Source organism: Centroberyx gerrardi, chromosome 15, assembly GCF_048128805.1.
Source record: "Centroberyx gerrardi isolate f3 chromosome 15, fCenGer3.hap1.cur.20231027, whole genome shotgun sequence".
In the NCBI taxonomy this organism is placed as follows: Eukaryota; Metazoa; Chordata; class Actinopteri; order Beryciformes; family Berycidae; genus Centroberyx; species Centroberyx gerrardi.
In genome coordinates, this window is record NC_136011.1 from 1,605,753 (window position 1) to 1,632,653 (window position 26,901).

General features: G+C 39.7%; 2 protein-coding genes across 2 annotated transcripts in view; one reads left to right on the plus strand and one right to left on the minus strand.

Annotated features, from left to right (window-relative positions):
- Nucleotides 1-2,507: 2,507 nt before the first annotated feature.
- Nucleotides 2,508-26,901, plus strand: part of vps8 (VPS8 subunit of CORVET complex) — a 73,499-nt gene continuing 49,105 nt past the window's right edge. Inside the window, exons 1-11 of the mRNA XM_078288662.1 lie at nt 2,508-2,658; nt 4,826-4,894; nt 8,261-8,391; nt 8,598-8,694; nt 9,866-9,898; nt 10,230-10,284; nt 18,058-18,182; nt 19,693-19,779; nt 20,210-20,277; nt 25,048-25,201; nt 25,309-25,368. Coding sequence (XP_078144788.1) covers nt 2,587-2,658; nt 4,826-4,894; nt 8,261-8,391; nt 8,598-8,694; nt 9,866-9,898; nt 10,230-10,284; nt 18,058-18,182; nt 19,693-19,779; nt 20,210-20,277; nt 25,048-25,201; nt 25,309-25,368 — 951 coding nt within the window. The 5' untranslated portion in view covers nt 2,508-2,586. The remainder of the gene's footprint in view (nt 2,659-4,825; nt 4,895-8,260; nt 8,392-8,597; nt 8,695-9,865; nt 9,899-10,229; nt 10,285-18,057; nt 18,183-19,692; nt 19,780-20,209; nt 20,278-25,047; nt 25,202-25,308; nt 25,369-26,901) is intronic.
- LOC139921233 (uncharacterized) lies at nt 11,888-13,464 on the minus strand. Its single transcript, XM_071911427.1, has 2 exons — nt 13,397-13,464; nt 11,888-12,314 (listed from the first exon to the last, which is right to left on the minus strand). The coding sequence occupies exons 1-2, from the start codon at nt 13,462-13,464 to the stop codon at nt 11,888-11,890; spliced, it is 495 nt and encodes a 164-aa protein (XP_071767528.1).

Consider the following 26,901-nt stretch of genomic DNA (forward strand, 5'->3'; position numbering starts at 1 on the left):
GTATGTTTGTTATTGTGTGTAACCAAGTCTTATAGGCTTATTGCCTATTTCACAATAAAGCCTACGCTTAAAAAACACAACACCAGCCTAGGGTTGGGCGGTATCCAATTTTTGACACTGTTAAACCTTCCCCAAATTTTCCCGCGGTATACGGTATTACCATCTGATTAAAAATCACATTGTATGGCTTAGAGGGAGCCGCCAATTCCAAATGATGAATTTATGTAGTCGCTGCTATACTGTTTCCCGCCACAAGGTGGCTGCAGTGCACTTCAACTGTGATTTTCACACGACAAAAATGTGATACATGTTCCAGTTCTATTCTCTGAACAACTTCAGAAACGGAATAGCAAACGTTGCATATTTACAACAGAATATTGAAACAATAACAACAAAACATGTACAAAATTAACAACATGCCATCTATCTTTATTTCTAATTCCCTCTGTTTGATAAGTATATTTGCTCCTATTTTAGTACAAAGCCTCCTTGTATTTTGATCTGCTTCTGTTACGGTACGTTAGGTAGACGTTTTTTTGTTACTGCAATGCATTACGATAATTACGGTAATCGACGACGGCATGCTCCAGAGACTTCCACCGGCCGAGCCGTCTTGTGGCACTTGTACGTTACTACAAACTACAGTTACAAACAGGCACCAGGAGTTTACCAGTATCCACCGTTGTTTGCATGTAAGCTGAAGCTAACTGAAGCTAACTGAACCTGGGCACCGATGTGTTCCCGGTGATCCGGCCGAGATTTCGGCGGGGGTCCGGGGCTTGGATCGGGAGGATCAATGCGGGCCGTGGGCGCGGTGGAGAGGCAGCGGCGGAGAGAGGAGACGGACACGGTCCAGCCATGTACTAGGTTTTGACCTAGTTTTTTCCCCCGGCCTGTATTTGAGGCCGGCCTTTATTTGTTCGTGTCGACCACGGCCCCGGCCATTATCGGAGACCCGGCTTTTAATTGACTACAGGCCACTATTAGAGGAAATACGGTATTTACTTTTTCCAGCTTGAGCAGGGCACGTAACGGACTTACAACTTTGCCTGCGGTGCTGAACACCCGCTCTGATGGTGAGCTTGTGGCACACGCGCACAAGTACTTTCGGGCCACCCTCGACATCAGCGGAAAGCGGCTGGCTCCATTTGACTTCCACCAGAGAAGGGGATCTTCGTCTCCGTGAATCACAGGCTCGCGACAATAGGCATTCATCTCTGATTCTGCTCGCTCCTCTATGGTGCCTAGTCCGACGGGACCTGCCGCGCCCGCCGCATCAGCTTTTTTTTGCAAGAGACTGCCCAAAGTTATCTTTTTTTTCATCTCTCTCCTCTTCTTCTGCCAGAAATTTTTTTATGACGGTAATGAAACGGACACCGTTGCTATTTTCAAATACCCCGGGATACCGTATTACCGTATTACCGCCCAACCCTACACCAGCCTATAGAAAGAGTAAACTACAATGTACCATGTATTTACCAAGCTTTTGGCTCCGTTAATTTGGCTCTGTTAATTTGGCTCCGTTAATTCACCATTTTTAACTGAGACCGGGGCCAACAAGTCGGTCCAACTCTCTAGACAAAACCATGACACAACTTTCAGGGACCATAACGGCCATCCAGCGGGGAGATTACCGGACTACCGAGGCTACTGTTACTTACTGGCAGCAGTGTCCTCCACCGGGGAAATGGTCCCTTTACCAGGCGAGCTGTCCCGTCGCCTCCCCGCCGCCGTCCTGCTTCTACACCCCGGAGGAAGTCGTTTTTCACGGGGACCCGACTCTCATCGGAGCGGATCTTCAACCCCAATAAGAGGAGAGGAGCAAACAGAGGCCGGGGTCAGAGCCTCTCAAGGCGGGGAAGGAGGATGAGGAGGACGCGGCTTTATCCAGCAGCACCGGAGAGGACAGTAATGGGCCGAGTAGGTGGAAGTCATGCAGATTGTCTAAATAAATAAGTATAATAGGCTAAATAAATATATCATTATATATAGATTATAATAGGAGATTGACTTGTACACAATAACAAACAGACCGGATCAAGCGAAAGGTAAAGAAAAACGTTTCATTTCTCTGTAGGGTCCTTTCCATAATGTTGTCAGACACGTATAATAACAATCTGAGCCTGTCAGTGGCAAAAACAAGCACTTTTAGTGGACATACATTGACGGTTCACAATTGCCCCATCGGATTACATTGCAGCCTTTTTTGTGGCTGCCAGCTGACGCGATCTCGCTCAATACTGGACCAATTTCAAAAATTGTTGTCCCCATTAGTTACTTAGACACAAAAAGTTGGGAAAATAGGGTCCAGGTTGAAAAATACCGAAGTTACCCTTTAAATCAACTGAACAGCTACTTCTGAGAAGACGCCATTCAAATGGGGAATGTCAAACTCATACAAATATTCACAGCGACGCGTTGTGAACCTTGAATGCACCCCTCGAGCTGTGACAAAGCACGTGACATGTTCCATCCTCTTCCGCTGAAAACCAGGAAGAGAAGTTAAACAACTGATTGAGAGAGAGCTGGATGTTGTTTTCATACTGTGTTATTATTTCTCAATAATCTTTCCATCTAAACCCAGAGATGTCGGAGTCCCCTGACGCCCATAGCCTGCTGTCTGCGTCCTCCCAGCTCAACCTAATGGAGATAGACGCGGTGAGAGACTGTCTGTTAGCTGTTTGGTGCTTATTACGACGATGGTAGACAGATATTAAGCTAACAAAAATACCTGAATGCTACAGCGCAGACGTACAATTATCTATTGTAGTAATATTAGGTCCCTTATCATGGCCCTTGGTGTAGTGATTAAAACATATAGGCATGCTCATAGCTCCCAATACGGACCCAACACGTTCCGTTTTCTTGTATGGAGAGCACGTCACGCCAAACTCCATTTAAAAAATTCAGCAATTTAATGTTGCGTTGCTTATCGGCAAACACATACTGGTAGAACATGACTTAAGACCGTCTTACGAATTGTTAGGGTATCCATGTAAATTCGGCATACATAACTAATGGACTAATATAGACTATTGTTTGTGGTGCGTTCAACACTGAAAGCTATCAGTACTGTCTTACTACCCACTGTGTAACGTTACATGAGTATAACCTCCACTCCATTAGTTTCAGGCAGCGTAAGCCTTACATGTGCACTAGAGAGCATTAGGTGATACACTGTAAGTGTAGGGTAGAGACAAATCAAAATGAGAGAGAAGAGGCCTTTTTTTTATTATTTTATTTTATTTTTTTTATTTAACACTGTCCTGACATTACAAAAATAGGTCTATTTCAATCTTTCAAACATCACTCTAAAACACATCACATACAACACACATAAAACCTACATACAAACAGGGGTATTATGCTGCAATAAATTCAAAATGTGTTATTAAAGATAATGTCTTTCTAGCTTTATTATTAATACATTTCAGATCATTGATGTCTTGAAAGTTAGATTTGACATCACTCCATTTCATTTCACGAATATGGAATTCCAAACAGAAATAGATCAATAATGCATGCCACATATTTTGTTTTGACATCAGACATACTGTACAAAGAGATAAGTTTACATTTAGAAGATGCCTTCTAAACAATGTGTGTAATGTATTTTATTTCGATTTCATTGGCTTAATCTGACCATGGAAATATCTAGGCTCTTCTAATCAGATTGCTCATTAAACATTGTGTGAGATAGTAGTAGATGAAATTATTATAAGATACTTCCCCATTGAAAGACTTTATTTTTCATTTTCAATATTTTTAATTATCAGTGTGGTGATATGAAAAACCTGACTACTTGCGATATATCAGGGAAATTTGGTATACTTACGTTATCAAGTGCTATGGCTATTTTTTCAAACAGGAATTTGTGCTTGTCGAACGTTTTGGGAGTTTACGGGTGTGACTTGATACATTATTGCATGATTTGAAATATTTATTGATCAACACTGTGGGCATTACAATAAATATCTTGCATGGTGTATTGACTGAAGCAAGCGTCTGCTCTCGCTTCAACACATTACACTTTGGAAGAACAAGATAGGTGAAGCTTTATTTTCCAGGTCCACAATTTTCTAATAATTTCCTAGAAAGGAACTGTTAATTTCTTAGGAAGTTTCCTGGAAAGAACCATGAAATGATGCAGTAGTTATAAAGAAAATGTAAACAGTGTGGTGGAGTCCATAAGATACTGTCAATTTCTAAAATAATTTGCTGGAAAGAACTGCAAAACTATAAACTATTTATTGGAAAATTTATTTATTTATTGGTAGAGGTCAATTATCAGAAGTCATTATTCATATAATTATATAATATAGTTATTTGTTGAATTTCTTAATTAATTTTAGTTCATTTCTAATTTTCTATAGGCTATAACTACTATATAATTTAATGGTTCTGTCTTGGAAACAACAGAAGAAATTGGAGGAACTTACCAGCTACCATTGAACTCTTTCTCTATTTTCCCTATAATTAGAACATAATTTCATGGTTCTTTCCAGGAAACTTCCTAAGAAATTAACAGTTGCTTTCTAGGAAATTATTAGGAAATTGCGGACCCGGGAAAATAAAGCCTTACTACAAGATACTATTGTGAGTACTGCTTCAAGTGTAACATCCCTAATTCCCATTGCTGTGACAAACTGTACTCCCTTTAAAAGACATGTTTCCCTGGCATTGATTTCAAGCTGGCTTTTCAAAAAACATTTCATTACAAAGAATGAAAGTAGCCACCTGAAAGTAACCTACCTAGCTGCCTAATAGTGAACGGAGATCCCTTATTATCTCATCCCCTGTTCTGTTCAACCTCTGTCCTCCTCAGATTGACGATAAGGAGTTTGACATTCCCCAAGTGGACACGCCTCCCACCTTGGAGAGCATCCTCAATGAGGTGCAGTACATACCACCTGTGCACCGTATGACACTGCATCACACACTGTCGACAATGCACCTTATGTTCCTGATGAGAGTTCAGATTCTGTTCTGCTTTCCCCCTATTCTATATTGTTCTATTCTATTCCCTTCTGTTCCTTTCTTCTTTTGTTTTCTTATGTTGTATGCCATTTAGCTTGTCTTGTCCTCTTTACGCTTGTAAATCTACCTGTCCATCTGTTTCACGTTCAAATGTATGGGAGGTCCTGTCCACTTAGTTTATCTCTGATGTGTCATGTGTAAATCTTTGGTATCATATGTAATGTCATTGTGAAAATGCCAAGTCAGTTTTCCTGTGCAAACTCAATGCTTTTAAAAAAAGAAGGTAATTCTCATTCTTGCATGTAAGACTTCAAACTATCAATTTTCATTTTGTTTATCCTCTGTTTAATCAGGTAATCTTGTTGATATTGAGATCCCTTTTTTTAAAGAGAGACCTGAGAAAATACACTATACAATGCAGTGTAACAGTCAGCAACATGGATCATAAAACATTACACATAAATTATTATATAAACAAAACAACTATAGACTTTAAAATCATTGCTGTAAAATCATTGAGGGGACAAGTTTACAACTTTACTTTGGTACATTCTACCATTGATACGCTCAGCTGACAATGACAGACTGATTGTGTTATGCATAAATTTGACCTAACAAATGAACCTTATGCTGCCTTCAAGGAGCTGTTGGAAATATCAGAATTATGAGTTGCGTGTGCATGAAAGATATAAACAAGGGGGAGTAATTTATGGGCAGAGAGCATGGAAACTTTGTCAACAACTGATGGTAAAAGTGATGGTTTTTAATTGTATTTTGAATTAAAATATGTCATCCCATATATAAAATCCCAACTTCATTTTAAAGATTCTAACAAAATAGGCTATATCTCTAATAATACTTTGTTCTGCATGTGTCCATATTGTGAGAACGAGGTGGTGGGTGAAGTATCTCTGGGCCAATTGCGGTAGATCAGTCTGGGTCCAATTTCCAGTCTGTTTTTTTGTTTTATCCCAGTCCTGGTTGAAGCTGGTAATTTTATAATTTTTTTATTTCGTTTTTCGTGGCTGGTAAGATTTGGGTTGACTTAGGTTGCCAAGTACCAGACTTCTGAACCTGAAGCCAAACTGCGAATTCCTTCAGAAAACACTTACCAAGTGCTAAACAATAATGGGCTGTCCCATCTAAAACATAACCAAACTCAACAAACCCACACATAAGCCTTCTACTTCCTACTCAACATAACACCAATCGGTGCAAAAACGTTTTTTTTTTTTTTAACTCAAACCTTCCCAAACACAAAACCATCCAACCAAGACACAAACCCCATGCCTTCTACCTTCCCAACTTACAACCTACCTATCCATCCATTCCTAGAACCATATCTCTAACACATTCCTATTGAAATTTACCACTCAAATGATCCTCCACTCAAACCCCACTTTCAAATCAACCATGAGCCATCCTCTTCTCTTTAATTTCTCCAAACTTCCTATCTAAAAACTACTGCCACTAAGATTCGAACCCAGGGCCCGTAGTTATCAAGCATCTCAGAATTACTCCTAGGAATCACAGCCAATTATTTTGGCAGAGGTATGAACCACCTTTTCTAGATGGTTCTTCTCCTGGGCCGATGTGTTCCTGTGCCAGACAGTGACCGAGAACGCCAATACACTCTCAACCAAAGCCTCATGGCCTCCTTGGAGACCCTGAACCTCTTTAGTTAACGCAGAATGAAGTCTCTGGTGACATTTCTTAATTGTGGTAACCGTGTTGCTTTCCCATGAAAGATTATATGAAATTATTGTACCCAAGAATTCAAAACTTTCTACCCTTTCACTCACATGCCCGTTTATCTCCAAGGGCTGTAACTCATGCTTATTTTTAGGAAAGTCTACTATCATCTCTTTAGTTTTACCAGCGTTTTAGCTCAAGATTGTTCTCAGAGCACCACCTAACGAGTGTTCTGATCTCATCTCTATAGGAAGATTCATCATTTTCACTCTGACAATTGAGATAAAACACACCCTTGGGGGGCGCCAGTGTTCAGGGATCTGGATTTGGAGACCATGTTATTTATCTTTACCACCTGTGTTCTGTTTTGTAAAAAATCCAGTATCCAGTAACATAGGCTTTGGCTGACTCTTAATGAAAGGAGTTTATCAAACAGTCTCTAGAGAAGAATCGTATTAAAGGCTGAGCTGTAATCACTAAACAAAACCAGGGCATAAGTACCAGGCCTGTCGAGGTGTTCAAGGATAGAGTGTAGACACAGAGAAACTGCACCATCAACTGGCCTGTTGGCCCTATAAGCAAACTGGTATGGGTCTAGATCTAGCTAACATTAGGTTTCTTTGGAACCGGTATGTTCAAAGCCGACTTAAAACATGGTGGGACTTTTCAAACTGTCAATGACCAATTAAATATATTAGTAAGAACAGGACCAAGTTGAAGAGAACAGTACTTGAGTGGCTGATGGCCCTGCCGCCTTCCTGCAGTTTTGTTTGCTTAGGAGGGACCTCACCTCGTGTTCTGCAATAGTGACAGGTGGGCCTATAGCTGCAGTACACACAATACACAGAGTTTACAAGGAATTTTAAGGGTCCATCCTGGACTCCCAGACAGAGGTATCCTGGTTCTTTAAAGAGGGCCCGGCGGTCCGAAGGCTCTGGCAGGGTTAGGGGAACCAACATTACAACAACTCTCCCCACACAACGCGGCGGCTGCACAGTTGAAATGGCGAGTTGAGAGAAATGCACTGGCCGGCGCATGTATCTCAGGCACTTCTCTATCCTACCCCTGTCCTCACTCATCTTGCCCAGACCCTCGTTTCCATTGCTGTTCCCTTCACTTAAAGGAGGACTCCGAGACTACACCATCTGCTATCAAAACAACTAATTCCCTTCAATCCCTCTTAAAAGAGGGCATGCCCACGAAACCTATGCAGGTCATACCCATGCCCCAAGCCTAGGGGTCAGTGCTTCCAGATAGACTTGTCATCAGATCAAATAGATTGTCAGCAAGCTTAACGGAAGGCATTTTCTATCTATACATACCCTTTCTATCTATCAACCTACATAATCCATACCCCACAAACCACCTGTTCTCTACTTAGGGTGTTAATAATGAGCAATGAGCAGCTCCTCTATAATCAGAACTTCCTGTCTTAAACCGTTCCCACTAAGAGGGTTAGGGTCTTGTTTTTTTCTTTCTATTCTGGAAACTGCTGAGAAATGAAATAAACAGGTGATATTGTAATGGGTGTTCATCCAGTGTCCTGCCTGTCTGAGGTGTGTTTGTTTTGTTGTCCTATGTGTCCCTGAAGCCGGAGGATGAGGATGAGCAATTCGTGCTAGAGGACACGTGTCTGCTGAACACCGAGAACATCGACGCTCACTCCTGTGACACCTCCTCTCTCGCCAGCTCCGACAGTGGAGACCCAGCACACCTCAAACGGCATGGCCACACAAATGCACACCCAAACACACACATGCCGCACAGGGGGGACACACACACACACACACACGTACGTACAGGGACACTAACATCCCCACCTCACCCCACTATAACCCTTCAAACACACAGACACACACTGGCTCTAAACTCGTAAGGTAAAAAAATGGGTGTGCATGTCTGTCTTGTTTATGTGTGTGTGTATATAGGAAGAAGAGGACAGTGGATTTGAATGCGACAGTCCATGGTTCAGTTCTCAGACACAGCCTGCTGAAGGGCATCTCGGCTCAGATCGTCTCTGCTGCTGTAAGACACACACACACACACACACACACACCCTATCCTAGACAAGCAGAAGTGTCCCTCCTAGCCCAAACAACCTCCAGATTGCGCTGCAGTTAATTTGTATTTACTTGCATCTTGAGTCGGAATGTGACCCATTCTAAAACCTTGGAGGAAATCTAGACCACAAACCGGCTGATTGAAGACCGTATCTGATGGGTGATTCGTCCCTGAGGTCATACAAAACAGATACATGTGAAAGAGACTCAAAAGATCAAATTTGTTGTTAAAATCAACTCGGAACGTCTCAGAAACTGAAAACTCCATGTCCAAGTTCATTAGTCTTAGGGGTCCAAGCACATAATACTGGGAACCCTATTCTTCTCCTCTTTCTCCTTCTCCTTCTCCTGCTCCTTTTCCTTCTCCTCTGCTAAAAATGGAGCTCAGAAATGGCGGCACTACCGCGCACATGTTTACGTTTTGGTCTGTAACTCCCACAACGTTAGTCTGATGTGAAACTTACATATATGTTCACGCATTCAAGCTCTACAACTTTGCCACTCGGACCACCCATGTGCACAATTAACTACCGAACTTGGCAGAAAAATGGTCATAACTCAACTGTGTGTGCAGTCTTCAGGAAACTTGGCACATAACTTCTGTAGAACAAATCAACCTTTATTTGCATAATTCTGCAAAAATTTGTCATGCATCCAGTAGGCATGGCTCAACACCAAATACTTCATTGTAACTGTGATTGGTCAAAAAGTGGAGCTGTAATTGCCTTCCAAAGTCAAAGCCTGTCTTTTTTCGAAGTCATAAACTGCCAAGAACAATAGGCTAAGTATGAGAGAGTTTCTTTTACTTTTTCTTCTTCTTGTTCTCCTTCTCTTTGTTCTTGTTCTTCTTGTTTTCCTTCTTCTGCTTCTTGTTTTGCTCCTGCTTCTTCTTCTGCCTCTTCTAAAAGTCATATTGGATTAATGTGCTTGGACTCCACTGTTGGCCGCTTGCGGCTTTATTTATTATTCATTTTGGTGCTGAAACTGATTTTATTTGGATACTGTATTTTTACAGAATGGATGTTCCTCCATACTAACACCATAATTGCACAGTTGTTTAATTTCTTTGAAAGTGGCCTAAAGCCTTCAATATTTAATGTACACTTAATAATAAATTGTGTGTCTGTTTTCCTCAGGACAAAGTGGATGCTGGACTGCCAACTGCTATCGTGAGTATTAGTTTGATTGAAACTTTGATGGAACTTTGGGGCATGATGCATCTCACCACTGTGTTCCAGCATTTTCTAAATTCCACTGATTGGTTGGAAAACAAGGTGACATATTCATTGCTGATTGGCTCAGGGGGGGCTGCATCATTGGCGGATGATGACATGTTTACCATTGTCTTGTTTTCTGACCCTTTCTTTGTCTCTGTCTTTCTTTCTGCTTATGTATTTCTCTCTTTGTCTCCGTCTTTCTGTCTGTTTTTCTTTTTTGTCTTTCTGTTTGTCTGTCCTGCCTCTTCCATCCACCCTAAACTGCATGCGTCCCTGTGTTCAGACGGTGTCGGGGGTCATCGCTGTGGGAACGTCTCATGGTCTGGCTCTGGTGTTTGGTGAGTTCAACCAAACCTAACCTAACCCCCCCTGCATGTACAGTAGGGGCTTAAAAGAGTACCTTGACATTTTGAATTTTGCTGTCAATTTCTTCACTTCTCACATCACATTATTATCAAACAGCAGGGTTGGTTAAGCTACCTATAAAATCTAGTTTTACAAGCAACCTGTCACTCAAAATAGATACAGTGTTGTTAACTAAAGTTACTTAGAAAAAAGTAGTTCAAACTAGTCTGTAAAAATGATCATATCTACATCTGCAGTATAATCTACATCCGTATGAGCTACTTATGGTATATAATACAAAATCACATGACTGCAAAAATACCACTGATGATGATATAAAATAATAAAAATAAAAAAAATATTTTGTTTGAAATAAAGTACACATGTAAGGAAAATGCACTGGGATGAAAGAAAAAAGGAGGTTGAGTCAAGACATTCAAAAATTATAAGTAATAAACTGATGAAAAATATGTAATTGTCTTTGTTTACTATGCCTTAAAATCACAAAAGCAATTAACTACTAAAAGCACTATTTCAATTTAAACTATTGCCAAGCTACTACAATTAAACTTAAACTCCTTAGGTTACTTTCATTCTTTGCAATTCCATGAAATGTTTTTAAAATGCTGTTTGAAAAGCCAGCAAAAGGAAAGCAATTCACAAAAAATTTCAACAGGGGAACCAAAGTTTGGCACAATTTCCAAATGGTAAGACAACATTTTAAAAATATTGCACGGGATTGCAAAGGCTGGAAGTCGCCTACTTGGTTGTCTCAGACTGAATGGAAATCCCGCTTGTTCAGTTGTTTATTGAGAAGTATCTAATCAATACAAGGAAGTAAAAGTTGTTTTGAACCCCATTATTGTGAAAATGTAACTATGAACCTTCACATCTTGGCTGCGATGTTAATCTCCCATAATCCTCTTCTATTATGCAAATGAATGAAAGTAAGTGCGCGGAGTGTGCACCCAGTTCTACTATCACTTAAAAGCCAGTTTGAAAGCGAGCATGAGCATTCCATTTTTGCATTTTGTTGGCTCCACAATCTGCTCTAGTTCTGTTGCTATGAAAATGCAATTTCTAAATGTAATTCCTAGAAAGCTCATTATTTGTGGACATGAACATATAGCTAGAAAGCTAGAAACCACACTAATCCATGACGGAGGCTCTATGGATTGATGGTATATTGGAGACTGACTTTGTGGCTGACTTTTTTTTGTTTTTTTGAGTTTTTACATCCATATGAGCTTCATTTCATTGTAGCGCTTACAGTTTGAAAGTCATAATTCTCTCATAATCCTGTAAAATTTACATTAACATGCAATGTGTCCAAAAAAACATTCAGCCATTCATTACTAAGTAGAATTTAAGAAAAAATTTGTGATTGAGGCCCAATGTGCAGTATATTATAACATTTATATATGCACTCATAATAAACTGTAATGATTTATGAGCAACACTTCAAGTAAATTGTTACCAGATTTGTCTTTTATTGAAATTGACACACATCAAAATATTTTCCATTTGAATTACTATAATTGATTGATTTTATTTGATTCACGTGACTGATAGACAGTGTGTGATCTTCCTATTGACTCAATACATGCCTGTGTCATTGACATCTACCCTCAGGACAGCTTCGCCTGTGTCTGACATGGACGCACTGACAATAGCATAATCCCCCTCATAAGAAATACACGAGCCGTCAGCCTTCGCTCTGACAAAGTTATTTTCCGAACCGTTGTACATGATATCATACAGGTTGTAATCGCAGTCGTTGCCTCTTTCGAAGATCCCCACCGCGAACCAGTTGGAGTAGAGCATGTGGTCGTAGGGCACGGAGAACATGACGGCCAGGACGTGGCTGTAGTCGTTCAGGTCGGGGTTGAGCAGGTCGTAGGTGAAGACGCCCACGGATCCGGTGGCGGCGCCGGTCGTCTTGTTGAACAGCCCGCCGGCGCTGGAGCAGGGGCCCAACATGGGCGGCAGCGGCACTTCGCAGCAGCCGCTCTCCGTGAACACCCTGATCGTAGAAACATCAGTACACAAGAGCTTCTTACAGAGGTTCATCTAAATGATCTAAATCAGTGATTCTCAAGGACCCCTAATTTAGTCCACATTAGAGCCACGGACCCATTTGATGAGATTTTGTTTCTCGGACCCAAATCTGACAATATTTTTATTGTTAGATATGATTTTGTCCAGAATCCCATGACTATCTGTATTGTAGGTAGAGAGATAACAGAGAAGCTATGATCAAAATAGTCATTCTTACTCAAGTCTTTTAGTGTTTTAGTGTTTTAAAATTCCAGTTTCCCAATTGAAACCAATGAATGAATGAATGATAAAAACCCACTCACTATAAACTGTTTTTAGGCTGAATTTTGTTATACCTTGTTTTTCTCTGGCTTCGATTGCTCTGTAGCCCTGTTTTGCTGTCTTGTCAGGTCTGTGTCTATAAATTGTATATAATATAATTAGCCTAAAGTAACCTGTTTATTGGGCCAGGAGTTCCATTTCCTGATTGAAGCTACTGACTGAAACAACAAAATGTGATGTGACCACCGCGCCTTCTTTAAGTACCATGTTGTGGTTTAAGCAGACCATCTGAGACTTGACTCAGACTTGTCCCTCAAAGACTCGGGATTCGACTTGGACTTGCCTTGGCCTTGCATTAAGTGTGTTGTGAGCATCTCTGATGTGATGATCAACAAGCTTTTTTTTTTTGAACAGTTGAGGTTTTTGTGAAACTAATTTTCATGGTTTTTGCAGGACTATGATATGAAAAGTTTCTTTTTATTTTATTTAACCGGGAAATGTCTTAAGATACAACATCTCTTTTACAGGAGAGACCTGGCCAAGACAGCAGCATCAACAGTAACAATCATAGCCAGACATGTAGAACAGAGCAGATAAAGTACAACAATACATGATAAAGTACAATACATGATAAACAGGGAAAAGGAGAGCCTTGTCTATTAGAACTAGAAGCACTGAACTGAGCAACTGCAATATGTCTCCAAAGTCAGTCAAGAGACAAAAATGTGGATTGGACGAGTTTCTTTCTGGTCTCAAAGGAAAAATATGTCAATGGAAATGCATTACCTTGGGTTGACAAGGGTATAGCAGCGAGAGGCGTTGTTAATCTCAACAGAGCAGCTGCGATGTGGCATTGTGACAGTGGTGCTGGAGAAGCAGAAAGGGAGGTGGCCAGCTGTGGAGAACAGAACCGAACCATCAACTCAGCAGAATAAACTGCAGTCTATTTGCTTTACCACTCGTTTCCATTGCTTTACCACATTATGTTGTTGAAACAGTAGGACAGGAGGCAACATTCTGGTAGGATCTGATCCAAGGCCAGCAGTATATGTGATTCTTAACCACTGCACCCTCACTGGGCACAGGAGGCATTGATTCTCAGTTGTTTCAAAATAGATTATACATGATTGCTGTTATCAAAGTACTGAATCTTTCTACTTTTATATTCTTTTGCCCCCACTGACTGCATTTTACACATTTAGCGAAGATAGCAGTACTCACTTATTCAGGTATGAAGACACTCCCAAGTGCTGATGCTGACTTTTTGCCTAGATGATGACACTCCGATGTTTGAGCTGCCAGGTTCTCGGTCTGATTTCCAAGCTTGTTTGAAACGATGTGGCGCTGAAGTCACCTTGACCAGGAGCTGGTTTTTATTGACTCAGGTAATCTGGACCTCCAGGCACCGGCCGACTCCCTCCTTATCTCCACTTCGCTATCCACTCCCTGCTCTCCACTGTTCCCAGACCTCACCGATAGGCCCACACCTTTATCACCTGAGCAAATACATCAAACCCCAGTGATAACAGCTTAGAGTGTGGCTCTTTGAACACCAGACTGATTGAATCAGGCTGATTGCATCCCGAAGCGCTTTTGTTTGAATATTTCTAAAATTGGAATCCTTTATTTATATAGGGCCATACATGCCAAGAGCAGAGAAAATAATACATTAATCATAAAATAATAAAAACATTTGATTTTTGAAACGGAACCATATGATTGCAATCTTGCAGTAAGATTTCAAGGATCTTGTCATGCCTTTTAGAAGGTATTGCACACAAAATGTCTTTCTTTCTGATGAACACAGTAAATTGACTAGGCTGGTTGAATTCTTATGTTCAGAGGCCAAACAGATCAATGTATTGATCTGTCTTTCTTTTTGATCTCTTTCATTATTTTCTCTGATGAAACTTTAGTAAAATACAGTCCCACTACCACCAACTCTTGGTGTCACATCAGCTGACCTCTCAATTCCCCAACACATGTACAAAAATGTCTGTAAGATGCCTTCATATTAAAGCTTACAGTTTGCAGTTAAAGCAATATTCCACTTAGTTTTAACATGGGGGTTATTTGGCATTTGACCGCCATGAAAACCAAAATATAAACTAATCACCAAAATCGGATGCTGCTGGACGAGTTTGTAGCGTTTGTAGCGTTTGTAGTGTTTGAATGAGGCCACGAAAATATCCTGAAAACTGACATTTAACAAGTTTGTGAACAGATTCAACAGCAGATCCCGCTTTTAAGACAATAAAGCAGTAACTGGTCAGTCATCATTTTGCATTTCTATTCTTGGCTCACACTAAAATTAGTATTTAAAAATAAAAGTAGATACGGTCTCCCAAACAGGAACTATCTCTCCTAAATGGTATCCCTCCGCTATGCTACGCTACGCTCTTCTATCAATAAAAATGCTATTTGGTGAAATTAATAATAATAATTAATATATTAATATGAATTAATATATGAATTTATATTACATTACATATCATATTATGTTGTTCTCTTCCTGTTCACATGGCACACCTGAAAATGAGAGCTTGCCCAGTGTGCCCCACCTTGTATAAATAAAGGCTGAATGAGTGTGTGCGTCAAACAATAGACAAAGAGCAGTGTGTATGTGTGCACTACTGAGGGAGATATTTTGATATTCATAAGCAGGTGAAGGGTAAATGTTAGTTTAATTAGCCAACTATTGGATAAGTCTGTCAGATTTAACATGATCAATCCACTCTCTCTGTCCCACTTGTAGATTCCCATCCAAGCCATGCATTTCTAGATTGTCAGTTAATCCTAAACATCTATAGGCAGCTGGGCCCATAGCCCAGGCAACCTATTGTTTTTGTACACATTCTTTATATCTATCTTTCTTTCTTCTGACAAAAACTGCTTTTCCATGAACAAAAATGCATGAAACTTTGCAGAGTAGTCTGGTCCGGTCGAAAACGACATACTATAATATGGGGCCACTCTTCCTGATGGTGGCACTATCGCAAATTACTTAAAAAATGCATTACCAAACAGCCATATGTGCTCCAGGTGTGCAATTTTCTGAGGATGTAGTAATGTGAGAGGAATATTTTAGTTTTTTTCATAAACCGGAAAACTAATTAAGTGGAACTCCTCAAACATCGAAAGTCAACTTCCAAATAATCTGCAGACATTGAAAGTTATATAAGGTCTTTAAAAAAAATCCAAAATTGATCCCACAGTGACTATAATTGTCTTAACTGTAAATTGTACTGTACACAGAGGTAGGTCATGAGCTGGGCTCAAACCCACGGGACTTTGTGAGTACATGGGATATGTCTTATTCTGCAAAAATTGAAAGTTTTTTCAAATATCAGCAGTCAATACAGTTTGACATTTGACAGTTTTCAAAGTTTCAGAGTAGAGTGACGCATTGAAACCTTAAGTAAATGTTGGTTCAATATTTGACCAATCTCAACGAAAATAAATTACAAAATTCTCATCACCACCTGGACGAGGTGTGAATTTTTTTTCCGAATTTTATCTGCAAAACTGAAATTTTGGTAAACTGTCAAACTTTTCACTACACTAGACAAATGTGGAATAATTTGCATATCATGCCAACACCTAAGGCATTTGAAAGGCTGAGCAGATTTTATTTACCTACAACAATATGATCTTTAGGTAGTAAAAAAAAGTAAAAAAAAAAAAAGGTAAAACATTTTACTAAAATAGGAGTTATGGCATACAATGTCTCATGTGGGTGATTTTGTGAACTGTAGCAATAAAATTTATGTCTGCACTGATATACAAAATATTACATCCAACTAAATTATCGTAAAGACCATCATCCAGGTTATCTGTGATACAAATGTAATGAAACTATACTGAAGATATATGCAAATGAGTGAGCAGAGAATTATGTTACAGGCTGCCATTTTGACAAAATAAATTCAATCTACTTTTTAAATTATTTCACTGCCTCCTTTGCTGCAAGCAGATTCCACAGTGCCAAAAGCTTTTCTTGGACATAAAGACCACCAGGGACCCTCAAAATGCAGCTGTTTTAAAGTCATTCTGTGAACAAAAACAACAACACATGTATAGTCACTTCCTAGCTGGCTCAATAAATTTGGGCTATGATGAGAACGGGTGTGAGATTGAGTCCTGGGTGGCGCAGCCATCACGTGACACTAGTACATCTATGTATTCTGGCAGGTTTATGTGAAGGTTAAACATTATTTAAATGAAGAAAGAAAAGCCAGCACTCATAATATCCTTTTGACTTTTAATTAAATGGGCAGCTATAGAGCACAAACGACGGACGCGTTTCAGCAATAAGCCATCATCAGCGTTGTGTTGCTCAAAGCGGAAGTGACACTTAAATACATATATGCATACAGTTCAATTAATTATTCAATCAATATGAAAAATACATGATCTAAAAGTCACTGTCAAAGAGAAATCAACGGACCAGCTTCCCCCACTCGGGCTATAGGCTATATCAGGGTTCAAGGCTACTTCCCCTACTTACCCACATTTCCGCTGCCAAAAAGTTGTGTTATGCTTCTGTCCATTGGAAATTTGTGCTGCATAACTAGAAGCATAGAGACACTCACAGAGGGAGAGACTATGACTAAGCATAAATCTTGGTAAAAAGCTAAAAACACATTACTACTCTGAAAACTTTGGACAGTATAGAAGAACTTAACTTGACTGAAGAGAAAGTTGTCGTAAAGGCATTCTTATCTGTGGCTTTTGGCATGATCGATGATTCAGAGACACTTAAACGTCCAAATAATCCCCCAAGCTTCCCCTTTAAAAAAGGCGCCGTATGTAAGATTTTTACTCTTCCATAGCACCAAATGACCATGACTCAACCATTACTTGGGCTGGTGTTGAAATTGAGTCTGATAGGGTTGGGCTCACACTTGGGTGTAGGCTGGTTGATTGGGGCGGAGGTGTCGGCAGTGCTGACACTTGTCTCTTTGTATTGCTATCCTAATGATGTCTGTGCAGGAAAAGGTACGGACGTCTCTGCCAGAGGGTCATGCATGCTTCATGTGTTGGTCCCTGTGCTGTTAGTGCTATTCATTTTTGGGTTATGGCTGACTGGCTGTTAGACCTCTACAGTCATGTCACTCTGGTTTTGACCAGGCTACTTGTGCATGCTTTGCTGTTTAATTTGGTCTTTGCCGTATGGAGCTTTTTGTTGCTTTTTTGCAGTTCATATTTATTTGGTGCAAGAATGTGTTCTGTATTTTTGGTGTTGATGTGTTCTTTGATTCTGCCTGTTCATTAAGTGTGATGGAGGATTGGGAAAACTTGGAATGTGTCAGATTTTTCAATTCTAGAAACATTTGTCAAGGTGGAAGACATTATATAGCATTATGCCTTCACCACCTTCCAGTAAGTAAATATCTCTACTTCAGTTTGACTTCTGTCCTCCTCATCTTCCTCATCTTCCTCTCCAGACGCTAATCAGGCGCTGCGGCTCTGTCTGGGTACCACGGCAACGGGGGCGGAGTACGGAGCCGTCTCCGCCCTCAGCATCAACCACGACTGCTCTCGACTTCTCTGTGGCTTTGCTAAAGGACAGGTATATACACTCATACAAACTCTCACAGAGACACTCACACACCATGAACAATGAATGTGCCGTGACTGCAATGAATCTGTAGGCTTCCACCGAAAAGTCATTCATTCCAAATGGGAGACTCCATTATGGCTGCATTATTGCATTGGGTTTGCCTTGCAGATGCAATGCGTTGCACTCTTTTGCATTATAAATCCATGCATAAACTAAACCGGACGTTGGCAGTAGAAGTAGTATTAAATTTAAATAAATATTCAATATAAATTCACTTTGCATGGTAATAAAGTCATACACAAAACATAAAGACCTATACCAAAATAATTAAATGTTCACATAAATCGTTTTCCCTCCATAATAGGGAGTCCATTGTCCATCTAATGTGACTTGCCAGATGTATGCAGATGAAATGTTGTGTATGTGCATGCTAAAAACAGGCTGCTAATTTTTCTGGCAGGAATGTTTACATTTACATCTTAATGTGTCAAACTGTATGTTTTTTTCTAAAAAGGCAAGTACAGATAGAGACCTAGATGTGTTTGTATTCGGATGAGTTCAAAATGATTTCTTTGTTCATTCTCCATTCCTCAACATAAGACCATGGCTTTGGAAAATTGTTGGAACATTGTGTGCTGCTCTGTACAGTCTCTACGTAAAGATAACACAAACATATGTTACGGAAACAGTGTGTTCACAGTGATACACATTCTGTGTATACATATGTACATATGCTTACGGCACATTTAGGTGCTCCTTGTAAAATATCATTAACTCGAAACTGCTTGACTGGGTTAGGTTGCTGTTTAGAGGGTGGGAGGAGTAGAGGTGAACAGAGGTGAGATGAGTCAAGAAGATGGAGGCAGGACACAGATGGATAGAGTTGAACGATTCTGGTGATACAGTTCGTTTACTTTAGAAATTTTGATGTGTGTCGTTTTTAATCCGGAGATGCACGTAAGTTTAAGATGCATGTGGCAACTTCACACATTTGTAGCCGTGGCAGTGGGAGATAACGGTTTGAAGACTTCATTACCCAGAAGTCATATACTGTAAGGTGATGTCAGTTAACTAAAACTGTTCTTGGCTTGGATACAATGATGATGTTTTCATCGTTATTGTATCCTCCTTCTGACCTGGTTGGATTTTGAGAATACTTGGGGAAATGATGCATCTCACCACCAGCATTTTCAATATTACATAAGGGGGCCTAAGGGGGCGCTACAAGTACAGGTCAAAACAAGGTCACATATTTGATACTGATTGGCCCAGAGGGGTCCACATCATTGGTGGGGGATGATATTTTTACTGTTGCCTTGTTATTTGACTTGCTGTTGCATTGGGGTACAACCTCTAAGAGATTGTCACTTTTCGAGGATTGCTCAAATGCATGGACACACACACACACAAAAGGGGAAGTTGATGCTCGTCTACTGCTACTATGTGTTCTCTGCTCTACTTCTCTACTACTACTTCAGTCTTTGTCTTGGTCCCTCTGTCCTTATGTTTGTTTGGTTAGATTACCATGTGGGATCTAGCCAATGGGAAGCTCCTGAGAACTATCACTGATGCCCACCCTCCAGGAACAGCTATACTGCATGTGAAGGTACTACACACACACACACACACACACACACACACACACATCCAGCCACCTACTCTGACCATCACCAATGTCCTGTCCTGGTAATGCTATTGTGCATATAAAAGTATGATTAAGTGTATGGAGAAAAGGAGAAAAAAAATAAGGAAGCTTATGATTGCGTCATTCACTGTTTCTTCAACTATGGGCTAGGACCCAAAACAAATCATCAGGGTTTTTGTTTTTGGTTCCCTATGTGACAAAAGCACTGGAACATTTCAGTGAGATCTTGGGATCAGAACATTTGAGAATTTTAGAAAATGTTTCCACACTAGCACTATTTTTTACTCAATCACAGATGACTGTTGTATGGGTTGAATCCCCAATAACATAATGTATCACCTATTTTCTGTCTCTTTGTGTGTTATTCTCTCCCTCTCTTTCTCTCATCTAGTTCACAGATGACCCGACTCTTGCAGTATGCAACGACAGTGGTGGATCAGTATTTGAGCTGGCTTTTAGGTAAATTAATATGCATTCATTTACCGCTTTATTGTTGAATTCAAGTGTGCAGTTGCTAGTCTTCTGGTCAGCAAGTAAATAGAGGCTTTGCAGTTGCATCACGAATCTATCAACCAGGTGTAGCTCCATCATGGACATCCATTGGAGGATTGGTTGTATACAAATAATATCTAAAGATATAACAACCAGGCTAGAAAAAGATACCTGAAAAAGATTTTTGTGGTGTGGCTGTAGATCCATTCTTTAATGTTAGAAGTAAAAAAATAAATGGATATGGTAGATTTGTTTCCAAATTGAGGTTACTGTGACAGTTGAGTTAACCTGAACACATTGTTAGCTAGCTAACTAGCCAGTAGGCTCATTTAGCAAAGCAACCGATCAAAGGTCTATTCCAGAGTTTTTGCTCATTTCCTGTATTACCCATCACCCTATTTTCCAATGCTTATATCATGATATTTGCTATTTTTCCTTCATCTTATATGTTTTTCAATTCAATTTTGAACAAACTGTCTGAATATTCTGAGTTACCCAAACTTTTACTCAAATGTGCACATTCATTTTAAACAATGAACAGAGCTTCTTTAAAAAAAAAATGTTTTAACAAATCTTTATTAACATGTTACAAAAATCAAGCTACAAAAGAATACCTATTGTTATGTAGTTTTAGAGAGTCCAGAAATGAGGTAAATAATTTAGTTAGCACTAGATTAAGCTAGCAAAGCAGTTTTTTACATCTCAGGTTTGGAATTTATTAAGTTAGCCCAATGCTAACAACACGACACTCGATCACATCGTATTCAGTATGCTCGATCGCCCAGTGTTTGTATCACAATGTGTGTTTGTAACTGCGGTTGCTAATTGGTGTGTGACAAAAGATATTTTTGCTGTTGAATATTTTTGTTACAACTAGATTGAGCAAGCAAAGCAGTTTTGCTTTACAGATGTGGAGTTTGGGCAGCTAATGAAACATTTTGGCTAACAGGCTAATATGATACTGAAAGACAGGTAACAGCTAGTCTCTCCTTCTTTGACAGTACGTTGGGTTAATGATGTGGTTATCCACTGTAGTAACTTCAACTACAGCTACTGTTAGGATTAAGTATTGAGTTGACACACCTGTGGGCGACTGGGATAATGAGACAGTTTGTGAATATCAGAGGAACTTGAACCCCACTTTGCATTTTTTTTATGCTTACGGGGAGCTTTGTTGAAATTTCCATCTACTACCAAAAAATATCCAAATACAAACTGAACGCTAAACCTGGAAGGAGACGTGAACGTGATGATCTAATGTTTCTACAACCATTATACTATGCTATCAAAATTAATTTGAGAATGATATTTTGAGGTTAATATTCTATACATAGGGGCTTTATGGAAATTACATTTATGAATATACATTTTTTAGAATTTAATTGATAAAATAATCTTTTATCTTTTATCAAACCTATAAGGCAGTAGTCGGGGGTATGCATGATTGTAGTGAGTGAAACTATGTTGACTTTAAAAACTCTACCTGTAGCACAGTGTTGTAACTAAGAGAATTGCTTTACAAAATATTGCATTCACGTGTTGAGTGAGTCACTATAGTTAAAAAATCACAGAGCTACTTCCTGATAGTAAATGTCTGCAGGCTGCAGCGAAACCCTGTCCATGCCAAGCGACCAAAACCACTAACTGTACTGCCTGGTGTATGAGCGCACCTAGGGTTAGTGACCTAATCCTAACCCAAAATCTAACCCTTAGCCTAACTAACCCCACTCTAACTCTATTTTTAAACCTAAACCCAAACCTAACCTGACCCTAAATTTAACCCCAACCCTAAGATAAACCCTATCCCAGAAATTGAATACCTATAAACTCAGTAGACTTTATAGTGGCCCTCTTTGAGACAGAGGTGGCTCTCCTCCAAAAACTTTCCTTTGCTCCTTTTGCATCACGACACACAGTGTCTCTGTAGAGCCACATTGCAAACTGCATTATGAACACTCGGGGAGAACCATCCTCCCTCTTTTCAATTCTGTGCACTGAGTCTACAACATCTCCAAGCTTTTGTGCGATGCGTTGGTGAGACTGAAGCCAAGATTTTGACGGTGAGGTCAGGTATCCTCTTTTTCCCTGACTGTGTGCATTAATCTCAGTCCCCATCTTCTTTTAAAGCTTTAAAATTCAGGTGTGTTTTTTTCCTGTTCTTCACCAGGTCAAATTTTTTTTTTTTTTTTTGAAGTTAGTAAAACAAACAAACATTACATATCTTCAGTCTAGCATATTTCATTTGGGCAGTGGTAAATCAGCAAAAAACTATTTCTTGGAATTAAAGGCAATGCCTGATTTAAATCTTTTGTATACACCGCCCAAAATAAGATTTAACCCCCTGTGTAGCTCAAGTATCACCCGAGTTATCTTGTTACCAATCTGTTAGCTGCAGAAACAACCAAACAACCTGGAGGAAACACTATTTTACATCTAACCAGCTCCTGTGTAGATGCATTACTGGCTGTGAAAGGCAGATGGCAGCAGTGTGTTATGCTGTATACTGACCTAATCTGTGGTAAACTGTGTGTTTGTATAAGCATATGCAGGGCTACCATCCATTCATTCAGCAGCCAAGACCCTCCACTGCTTTGAAGGACCACTTCACCGATTTTCAACCATATCTCTATGTACTTGTCATGGTGTTGCATGCTTATATAGACTACACCATTATACTTAAGTTCTATTCATCACTCCAAATCTCCAAATCTGTTACAGCAGTAACAGGCCAAGCAGTAGCAAAAAAGACTAGAAGAAGACTAGAAAGAAGTCTTTTTTAAATGTGTTTTGCTTTGGGGAATGCAGCCCAACACACACTAATGCAAATCTAACACTGGTAAAAGTGTAAATTAGTGAGTTAATCACATTGGCTGTATTGTCTATTTTTTGTACGTTTGTCTATAATGTAGGGCTGTACCGAATGTCATTTTTTTACATTCGAAGCTTCTATTGAGGTTTTCGAATGAAGCTTCGAATGTCTGCTATCATATTTTATGACATCATCATAAAACAAAATCCTCAATTTGAATAAAGTGATTCATCTGATTAAATATGAGTTAGTCTTTTTTTTATTAAATCGACTTTCTTTAATGAATATAACTCGTCAGTTTCGTCAACATAAATACATGTAGGCTAATCCAATAACGGCATAAAATAATGATGAAATAATAATCGCGCCCTTAGGCTTATAGCAACATTATGCTACGACAGAAATGGCAATAAACAATGAAAATGATTTTTGCAAGCTGACTTAAACAAAATATGTTAAAACAAAAGATATCATTTTTCAAGTCTGTCTTAATAGTCAGTAAAATGTAGATTTACGGCATACGCACCCAACAAAACAAAGAGAATATGTAGAAACATCAGGAAAAGTGGAATTTCAGCCAGAAGATATTAATATATAGGAATAGCCAAAGATCCTTGACTTTGACACAAAATCAGAACATTTCAAATTAAAGTCTGAACAGTCCGGTGACTAGAAGTTCGGTGTGACCGACACTCGTGCACAGGACGGGGGGGGGGCTGTAACCTAGGCTAACAATGGCACTGCACTTTTTTAGGATCATCATCAAGCAATCAGCAATCTTAAAATGCTTCCAAACTGGCGATTTCTTCGACATCTTTCTACAGTCGTTGTTGGTATGAAAGTGATGACGTCTTGATGGAGCGCTGAGCGCCAAGCGAATGCAGATACATATGATCTTTTTGTTTTTTTTGTAACGACTTACTTAAGTAATTTACTATAATAGTATAATATTATAATATTAGTGTACCCTAATCTTTATCTGCAACTGTGCAGAAATACGGTATACATCATTGGTTTAAACAGAATGAATAGACGTGCAAAAAAAAAAAGCTGCGCAGTATTCGAATGTTGATTTAAAATTCGAATGTCAACGTTATGAATGAAGCTTCGAACTATAGATTTAATCTTTGGGTTTTACATGTCATTATTTCAATTATATAATTGGGCTGTAACCCAGAATTCGAAGCTGGGATTGACTCTTATGTTAAAGGAATAGTTCACCCAAAAATTACAATTTGGTTATTATCTACTCATCTTCATGCCAGTACAAAATCGGATAAGTGTTTTTTCTTCATACGACTTGCCAGGAGTTCTCCAGGCTCACTGCTGGAGAAGAGAGATAAATAATTGCAGTAAATGGAGGCCAGTCCTTTAGGCTTCAAAAAATGTCAATAAATGTCCTCCATACAGCTCCAAGATGATTGCTAGCCTCTGTCTCACACCAGTAGTATTGTTACTGCTAGCGTTTTTAAAAATTAAGACCACATTTCCCATAAACCCTGTTGCTTCCTGTCCCCCCTCCCCCTCCCCGAAGAGGATAAACTCTGCAAGCTTCAGCTCCGTTTGTGCTGGAAAAACAGCGCCCTCTTCCTGTTTCTGCCGTAAAGCAATCTCTCTTTCTGCCATAAAGCATTTCAACAGATTTCCCTCCAAATCCGACCTGGTGGCACACAATGTAAAATGCAGTGTAGAGGCGCTCAATCTTCTTCTTCTTTAGTGATGGTCTTGTTTATATGATATTTGTACAAGCGTCTCAAAACTCTATAAATACAATCAAAACTATAAATAGCACCTTTAAACCTCAAACCTGTTTTTTTTTATTTTTCATGTTTCATGTCCTTTTCTTTTGGTTTATGCTAATCTGTTACCCCTTTTCCGTCATTTCCACCTCTCTCTATCTGTATCTATCTCTCTCTCTGTCTGTCTAGGAGGGTGATGGGGATGCGATCCTGTGACTCTCGTTGTCTCTTCAGCGGTTCTAAAGGGGAGGTTTGCTGTATCGAACCGCTACACACTCCTCCAGACCTCAGAGACCATCCCATCACACACTACTCTCTGCTAGCTATGGGTTCGCTTACCAAGGTACACACACACACACACACACACACACACACACACATACTTGTTCAGACCTTAAACACCCTCTTATTCTCCAAAGTAATGTATGTGTGATGCTTTCTTCGTTCCAGATTCTGGTGATTGGACTGAAGCCCTCCCTGAAAGTCTGGATGACTTTCCCCTATGGCAAGGTCCGTCAACCTGTCTGACCACCTGCTCTGTCCGTTTGTTAGCCCTACTGTTTAATGCATTTTATTTGTTTGTTCCTAATTCTGCACTTTATTTTCATATTGGACTGGACAGCTAATTTACATGTGCAGTTAAGAGATAATTAGATGAAACTGTAATGGTCCCCACAGGGAAATTGGGGTGTTGCAGCAGCAAATAGTAATAAGATACAGCAAAGAAAAATGGGATATAAGAACATTAAATATAAATTGGGGTTATATAGGCACAATCAACCAATGATAATGATCTATAGTGGCCTAAAGAACAACAATGGCTCAAAGGGAATAATTAGGGCCCATGTATGCAAATATGTAAGTTGAAAATAAGTGTGAATGCCAGCTTTACAACTTGTACAAGTGAAGCTTGTATTAAGTAGATTGGAGAAAATAGTAGTACAGAATTAAACCCCATCAATTAACATAAGAGCGGGACTTTAATTCTCAACATTATCACTACTGAGCTCAAATTTAAAGCCAACAGTGCACCAAAAAGGGTGAATGAGAACAAAGTGATGACATGACATTCCAGAATCTTGCCAAATTGAAAATGAATTAGACGCTAGGCTTAGGCCAATATTCAATATTATCCCCCGCGATAATATCGTATATCGCAATATTTTGGCGGGACAGTATCGCAATATAAAATTCTTCACATATTGTTCACATTCATATAACCACCATTTACTTAATTCTTGTTTATTTTCAATTTTTCACTGCTGTGTCCTGTTTAGGGATGTCAATGGTTAACCGTTAATCGGTTAACCACCGAGAATATTTTTGACCGGTTACGTATGTCGGTCTATAGGTTAATTTGCATGCATCAGTGTTGCCAACTTGGCGACTTTGTCGCTGGACTTAGCGACTTTTCAGACCCCCCTGGCGACTTCATTTCTCAAAAGCAACTAGCGACAAATCTGGCGACTTTTTCTGACCATGGGAAGCAATGTTAAAGTGTTGAATCCCAAAGCATTTGGCAATAAATTGGTTCGGCTGATGCCGGTTTTCTCTACTTGCTTGTCTAATCCAGAGAGGTCTGACGATCACACCGTTTCCCACACACAGCGTAGTTCCCTCCCTTCGCTGAGAGCAGGGACTGTAGGATAGGGTCCACTTGTAATTGCTACCGGCGTGCGCCGAAACTGGCCCGGGTGGGTGGAGTCAGCACTTAATATTAAAACGTCCTACGCCGCAGTGTGCATAACAAGTGCAGATATTTATATGCAAATTACAGCAAATGGACATCGCTTCGAAATGCGGCGCCAAAGCTTATCTATCTACTAAAGCAAGGAATCTCTGTCTCTGTGAGTCTGTCTGTGAGTCTGTCTGTGAGTCTGAGTGAGTGTGTGTGTGTGTCCTTCGCATATCTCGAGAACCGTTCGTCCGATCTACTTGGCGGGTGTATTGCTGGGGACCAAGGACGTGCAGTGTCGGATTTGGTGCAATTTGGACACGCGACACATTCATTATTAATAAACTTTGAATAAACAAGCGAACAGC